An 8,220-nucleotide genomic window follows, 5' to 3' on the forward strand; every position below is an offset into this window, starting at 1 on the left:
TCCGGGGTGAGAAGAGTCAGCTGTGATCCAACCCACACGTCTCCTGGTCCTGGAGGAGAACAGGTCCTGGAGGGATGGGAGTTTGCAGTCAATCACCTTCTCAGCACCACGTACCATGTGCTGCAGTCGATGCTTGTCCCGGACTGTGGCGCCGGGGAACCACACGGTGATGGAGGAGGTGAGGATGGACTCGATGATGGGTGAGTAGAACTGCACCAGCATCTCAGTCGGCACTTTCAGTTTTTTCAGTTGCCGCAGGAGGTACATCCTCTGCTGGGCCTTCTTGATGAGGGAGCTGATTGTCGGCTCCCACTTGAGGTCTAGGGTGATGGTGGTGCCCAGGAAACGGATGGAGTCCATAATGGGGGGTGGGAGAGTCAATCAGGGTGAGGAGGGATGGTGGGGCTGTGACTTTCCTGAAGTCCATGATCATCTCCACTGTTTTCTGGGCGTTCAGCTCCAGGTTGTTGAGGCTGCACCAGGACGCCCGCCGGTCCACCTCTCTCCTGTAGGCAGACTCGTCGCCATCCGAGATGAGCCCGACACATCAGGACACATCTTCCTGACCAGGGCTCCGAAAATCTGCAGAGACTTCCTCCCGCCCCCGACAAGGACTGTTTTTACTGCAAGAAAGATGTTCCGCAGCCTCCGTAGCAGAACCTCCAGGTTCTGTAACAGCTTCTTCCCTCAGGCTGTAAAACTCTTGAACGGATTAAAATAATCCCCTCAATTCCCCCCAAAATGGATTAACCGGCTGGAATAAAAAGACAATATAAAATACATCCACTAATGTGGATGCATATCCAAATGCATCCATCCATCCATCTTCTTCCGCTTATCTGAGGTCGGGTCGCGGGGGCAGCAGCTTAAGCAGGGAAGCACAGACTTCCCTCTCCCCAGCCACTTCGTCTAGCTCTTCCCGGGGGATCCCGAGGTGTTCCCAGGCCAGCCAGGAGACATAGTCTTCCCAACGTGTCCTGGGTCTTCCCCGTGGACTCCTACCGGTTGGACGTGCCCTAAACACCTCCCTAGGGAGGCGTTCGGGTGGCATCCTGACCAGATGCCCGATGCACCTCATCTGGCTCCTCTCCATGTGGAGGAGCAGCGGTTTTACTTTGAGTTCCTCCCGGATGGCAGAGCTTCTCACCCTATCTCTAAGGGAGAGCCCCGCCACCCGGCGGAGGAAACTCATTTCGGCCGCTTGTACCCGTGATCTTATCCTTTCGGTCATGACCCAAAGCTCATGACCATAGATGAGGATGGGAACGTAGATTGACCGGTATATTGAGAGTTTTGCCTTCCGGCTCAGCTCCTTCTTCACCACAACGGATCGGTACAACGTTCGCATTATGCAAAAGTGCAATATATTTATCGGTACAGTAATCTATTTATTTATATCTGCACCTATTGCTCTTTTATCTGTCATGCCTGTTAATCTGGGTTTATGTTTGATCATGTTATTTTTTCTTTTTGGACTCTCGTTTTCCGTTTTTGCACTTCCTGGTTTTGTTGGTTTCCATAGTTACTCATTAGTTTCCACCTGGTCTCCAAGTCACGCCCCTGCCCTCAGCCCCACACCTGTTCCTCATCATCATAGGCCTGGGAACTTTGCTTATGTTGTACTACATGCTACATGCTTGTGCTAAATGCTATTTACTATGACCACGCACCTACCTTGCCTTGCCACGCTGATGATTGTTTTGACCACGCCACGTAAGATCTTGTTTGTATTCATGCCTCTGTGCAAGTTTTTGATTAGTTTTGTACCCTTGATAGTATTTTTTGTTTATTTGTATATAGTCATGCCATTGTGCAGATTTGTTTGGAGTTTAGTCTACGTTATTATCCGCCACTGAGCGCGACCTTTGTTTTCCCTTTTCGTATTATAGTGTATAAATAAATTAATCCTGTGCTCACATTCTCGCCTGGGTAGTTCCAAATTCCCTCTGCATCGAAGAAGCAAAATAAATCCAAGTCAAAGTCCTGACATTATCCTGCACTATTATGAGATAATGCAACAAAATGTCGTTCTCATCTGTACTGTAAAGTTCAAATTTGAATGACAATAAAAAGGAAGTCTAAGTCTAAAAAAGACCTCACTTTTTTGCATGTTCTTTACTGCACAGCCTTTGTTGCCATGACAAAAATACCAGCATCATTCTGTTGTTTTTGTGTACCGAATCACAAGTTTGAAGGCAGTCTTGTAGTACACCGCCTCCTCAAACCCTCTAATATAGGACAGACAATTTTTTTAAATCGTTTAAAACCCAGTCAGGCGAAAAATGGGAGGTTGGCCCACCAGTGGGATAATGCCATTTGTGATAAGCGGTTAATTCAAAGCGAGGGATTCAACCAGCGTCCAATTCATCTTCCCAATTAGCCTTGCAACGGTCAGACTCGGCTTAACTTCAATCAAACTAATGTTGCGTTCACGTCGTCTCAAGGGACAATAGGATGATGATTACAGTATAAGACAAAGCACAAGTTTCATCACTGTTAAAAGCTGATAATGACCAATGTGTAGTGAGAACCAATAACAATTTGCTCTATTAGACCACCGCCATCATAAACAAATGGGTAAAGGGGGCCCTATCATGCTCTTTTTAGGGGATTTTAAGATATGTTTTTTTAACAAAATTTTCTGTTAAAGGGGAACATTATCGCAATTTCAAAAGGGTTAAAAACAATAAAAATCAGTTACCAGTGGCTTGTTGTATTTTTTGAAGTTTTTTTCAAAATTTTACCGGTTCCGGAATATCCCTAAATAAAGCTTTAAAGTGCCTTATTTTCGCTATCTTCGAAACCACTATCCATTTCCCTGTGACGTCAAACAGTGCTGCCAATACAAACAACATGGCGGTTACCACAGCAAGATATAGCGACATTAGCTCGGATTCAGACTCGGATTTCAGCGGCTTAAGCGATTCAACAGATTACGCATGCATTGAAACAGATGGTTGGAGTATGAAGGCAGATAGCGAAAACGAAATTGAAGAAGAAACTGAAGCTATTGAGCGAATAGCTATTGACGCTATTCGGCCATAGCGTGGGTGTACCTAATGAAGTGGCCCATAGTATGGCTGCCTTATTAAAATGTGCGGACCAAATGATCAGGATTTTTGCATCTTGCACCACTGGAGCAACTTAAATCCGTCGATTGGTAAGTGTTTGTTTCGCATTAAATGTGGGTATCTAGTTTCAAATGTACATACAGCTAGCGTAAATAGCATATTAGCATCGATTAGCGTAGCATGTTAGCATCGATTAGCTGGCAGTCATGCCGTGACCAAATATGTCTGATTAGCACATAAGTCAATAACATCAACAAAACTCACCATTGTAATTTTGTTGACTTAATCGTTGCAAATGCATCTGCAGGTTATCCATACATCTCTGTGCCATGTCTGTCTTAGCATCGCTGGTAAAAGGTGAAGACACTCTGGTACATTCTGGCGGCAGATTTCTTGCCAGTGGTGCAACTTGAATCCCTCCCTGTTAGTGTTGTTACGCCCTCCGACAACACACCGACGAGACATGTCTCCAAGGTTCCAAAAAATAGTCGAAAAAACGGAAAATAACAGAGATGAGACCCGGTGTTTGTAATGTGAAAATGAAAATGGCGGGTGTATTACCTCGGTGACGTTACGTTCTGACGTCATCGCTAAAAGACCGATAAACAGAAAGGCGTGTAATTTGCCAAAATTCACCCATTTAGAGTTCGGAAATCGGTAAAAAAGAAATAAATGGTCTTTTTTCCGCAACATCAAGGTATATATTGACGCTTGCATACATTTGGTGATAATGTTCCCCTTTATTCGCGTATTACAAACCCCTTTCCATATGAGTTGGGAAATTGTGTTAGATGCAAATATAAACAGAATACAATGATTGGCAAATAATTTTCAACCCATATTCAGTTGAATGCACTACAAAGACAAGATATTTGATGTTCAAACTCAAACTTTATTTTTTTTTTGCAAATATTAATTCACTTACAATTTCATGGCTGCAACAAGTGCCAAAGTAGTTGGGAAAGGGCATGTTCACCACTGTGTTACATCACCTTTTCTTTTAACAACACTCAATAAATGTTTGGGAACTGAGGAAACTTAATTGTTGAAGCTTTGAAAGTGGGATTCTTTCCCATTCTTTATTTATGTAGAGCTTCAGTCGTTCAACAGTCTCCGCTGTCGTATTTTACGCTTCATAATGCGCCACACATTTTCGATGGGAGACAGGTCTGGACAGGCCAGGAAAGTACCCGCACTCTTTTTTTACAAAGCCATGCTGTTGTAACACGTGCTGAATGTGGCTTGGCATTGTCTTGCTGAAATAAGCAGGGGCGTCCATGAAAAAGACGGCATATGGGGAAGGCGTGGCGAAGTTGGTAGAGTGGTTGTGCCAGCAATCTGAGGGTTATTGGTTCAATCCCCACCTTCTACCATCCGAGTCACGTCTGTTGTGTCCTTGGGCAAGACACTTCACCCTTGCTCCTGATGGGTCCTGGTGAGCGCCTTGCATGGCAGCTCCCACCATCAGTGTGTGAATGGGCAAATGTGGAAATACTGTCAAAGCGCTTTGGGCTCCTTAAAAAGGGGTAGAAAAGCACTATACGAGTACAAACCATTTACATACGTTGTTCCAAAACCTGTATGTACCTTTCAGCATTAATGGTGCCTTCACAGATGTGTAAGTTACCCATGCCTTGGGCACTAATGCACCCCCATACCATCACAGATGCTGGCTTTTGAACTTTGCGTCGATAACAGTCTGGATGGTTCGCTTTCCCTTTGGTCCGGATGACACAATGTCGAATATTTCCAAAAACAATTTGAAATGTGGACTCGTCAGACCACTTTTCCACTTCACATCAGTCTGTCTTTGTAAATGCTTGATGCTTAATTAAAGGCTCCATTAACCTGTGATGAGGTGGCGACTTATCCAGTGTGTACCCCGCCTTTCTTTGGTGGAAAAAAGAGAAATTATAAAATATAATCCTTTTTTTAAGTTTACAATTCAGCAAGTTTTATGAAGCATAATTGTAAGCACAATACCACAAAACACAAATTGCTAGCCTCCGATGTTATGAACATTTTTTACAGTTGCGTTGTATTGAAAATGAGGACATACACACGAAATTGGCCCTAGTGTGTGAATTTTGTCTCTCTATCCGTGTTGGCCCTGTGATGAGGTGGCGACTTGTCCAGGGTGTACTCCGACTTCCGCCCGAATACAGCTGGGATAGGCTCCAGCGACCCCAAAAGGGACAATCGGTAGAAAAAAAGGGATGGATGGCTAGATGAAATGAGATAATCTCCCACGGCACACCAAACTGTATCTCATGGCACAATAGTGTGCCGCGGCACAGTGGTTGTAAAACACTGCACTATTTTATTTAAAGACAAACGTGCAATAAGACACATATGCTTAATGTAGACTTAGACATTTAGACTTAGACAAACTTTAATGATCCACAAGGGAAATTGTTCCTGTCATGATCCGTGATCCGGATCATCTTTTGTTTAGTTATGTTCTGTTAGTTTTTAGCTACAATATAGCCCCCCCTGAGCAATAATTAATGTTTTACTCATGCATTTTCTCTTGCTACTTCAAGGCTTGAATGTTTGATTATTTTTTTCTTATTTTATTTGCAAATTTATTATTATCCTGTGGAAAAAGTTTCTTTTGATATTTACCTCAGAGGGCTACAAATAGAAAAGAGGCATTTCATTTTTATTTAAATTTTATTTGATATGCCATTGATTTTTTTTATTATTAATATTATTCAAAACTCGATTGTACATGTCACTATAAAATTATATAAGCCTTGCTTGTTCACACTTCTGATTGCTCACTTCTTGCCATAGTTTCATGCTTTTCACGTCACAGTAAGTGTGGTTTTGTTTCATGTCCTTAGTCTGTTTATGTGTTAGTTTTGTTCCTGCGTTAAGTTTGTTCCCCGTCTTTGTTTTTGTAGAACTTAAATGGGTTTTACTTGTATAGCGCTTTTCTACCTTCAAGGTACTCAAAGCGCTTTGACACTACTTCCACATTTACCCATTCACACACACATTCACACAGGGAGCTGTGGAGGGAGCTGCCATGCAAGGCGCTAACCAGCACCCATCAGGAGCAAGGGTGAAGTGTCAACGGACGTGACGAGGTTGGTACTAGGTGGGGATTGAACCAGGGACCTTCGGGTTGCGCACGGCCACTCTACCACTGCGCCACGCCATTCCAACTTTTTAGTGTTAAAATTAAAATATGTCATTGCCTTCACATCGTGTCCGGTCCAGTCGCTTTGCACCACGGGAAAACAAACCTCACCAAAGTCCACGCCTTGACGGAAAACAAAACTAACAGAACATAACTAAACAAAAGATGATCCGGATCACGGATCATGAGAGGAACAATTTTAACAAAAAATCTTATGACAATCAAGCCTTTTTGAAATTCCACACTACAAAATAAAAGTATGCATGATTCGGGCTGATATCGTATCAAATCAATATCGGTATCGGCCAATACTCAAGGCTTCAATAACTGTATCGAAAGTGAAAATGACATTTGCCTTATTAAAAGCCTACTGAAACCCACTACTACCGACCACGCAGTCTGATAGTTTATATATCAATGATGAAATATTAACATTGCAACACATGCCAATACGGCCTTTTTAGTTTACTAAATTGCAATTTTAAATTTCCCGCGAACTGCCTGTTGAAAACGTTGCGGAATGATGACGTGTACGCTTGACGTCACGGACTGTTAGGAAATATTAGCGCTGCGCACACACACAGCTAAAAGTTGTCTGCTTTAACCGCATAATTACACAGTATTTTGGACATCTGTGTTGTTGAATCTTTTGCAATTTGTTCAATTAATAATGGAGAAGTCAAAGTAGAAAGATGGCGTAGGGAAGCTTTAGCCTTTAGCCACACAAACACACGGTGATTCCTTGTTTAAAATTCCCGGAGGTGAAACTTTCCTATGGATCAGAGTTGTCAAGCGAACATGGATCCCAACCACTTGTCAACCAGCAGTTTTCGGTGAGAAAATTGTGGTAAAAAGTCGGCACATACCGTAGATCAGACACTGGCGTCAACATACCCGTGGATACACCCTTCCGACTATCAGGTACTATTAAACTCACTAAAACACTAGCAACACAATAGAAAGATAATGGATTTTTCCAGAATTATCCTAGTAAATGTGTCTAATAACATCTGAATCCGTCCCAATGCGATTGCACACTACAAAATAAAAGTATGCATGATTCGGGCTGATATCGTATCAAATCAATATCGGTATCGGCCAATACTCAAGGCTTCAATAACTGTATCGAAAGTGAAAATGACATTTGCTTTATTAAAAGTCTACTGAAACCCCCTATCCTTCACTATCAATATCCTCAAACACGAATCTTTCATCCTCGCTCAAATTAATGGGGAAATTGTCGTTTTCTCGGTCCGAATAGCTCTTTTTGTTGAAGGCTCTGTCACGCCAAATTTCTTCCCCCGGAAGACATTTGGCGTTAATGCTTGAAGGACCCCGATGAGGGTGGAAGGACCTTAAAGCAGCCCACACAGCTGCCTGTTTTAAAAGCATTATAATTGGCTTGATTGTCATTGGTGAAAAATAACGTTGAGGAAAAAATATTAGCAGTCCAGCATGCCAACCTTTCAATCTATTTTTGCTTTGCTAATTTTGCAGCTGTAACCCTTAAGAGTCATATAACTTGGTATTGTTCCGCTCTCATTCATTGGGGGTCCTTCAGGCATTGGAGGGGTTTCCGGGGGGAAGGTTTTTGAAGGGGGAAGAAATTTGGCGTGACAGCTAGCTCCCATTAAAAACAATGTGAGGATGTGAGGAGCCATCAACGGGTGACATCATCGTCTGCGACTTCCGGTAAAGGCAGGGCTTTTCTATTAGCGACCAAAAGTTGAAAACTTTATCGTGGATGTTCTCTACTAAATCCTTTCAGCAAAAATATGGCAATATCGCGCAATGATCACGTATGACACATAGAATGGACCTGCTATCCCCGTTTAAATAAAAACATCTAATTTCAGTGGGCCTTTAAAATTTATTGTCACTTCAGCGCAGCAGAGCTGTTTTAAAGGTTTTTATTGTGGATCTCGTGCAAGTGTACCTAATGTGGTGTACGTAGCAAATGGAGCGCGACGTGGAAAACATTGTTATCGGCATTTGTTGGGGGCA

At 42.7% G+C, this 8,220-nt stretch overlaps 1 protein-coding gene across 1 annotated transcript in view; it reads right to left on the reverse strand.

Moving 5' to 3' along the window:
- LOC133562843 (transmembrane protein 117-like) overlaps window positions 1-8,220 on the reverse strand; it is a 156,829-nt gene that overhangs the window by 83,383 nt on the left and 65,226 nt on the right. Inside the window, 1 exon segment of the mRNA XM_061916650.1 lies at window positions 5,552-5,564. Coding sequence (XP_061772634.1) covers window positions 5,552-5,564 — 13 coding nt within the window.

This window comes from Nerophis ophidion, linkage group LG12 (genome assembly GCF_033978795.1).
Source record: "Nerophis ophidion isolate RoL-2023_Sa linkage group LG12, RoL_Noph_v1.0, whole genome shotgun sequence".
In the NCBI taxonomy this organism is placed as follows: domain Eukaryota; kingdom Metazoa; phylum Chordata; class Actinopteri; order Syngnathiformes; family Syngnathidae; genus Nerophis; species Nerophis ophidion.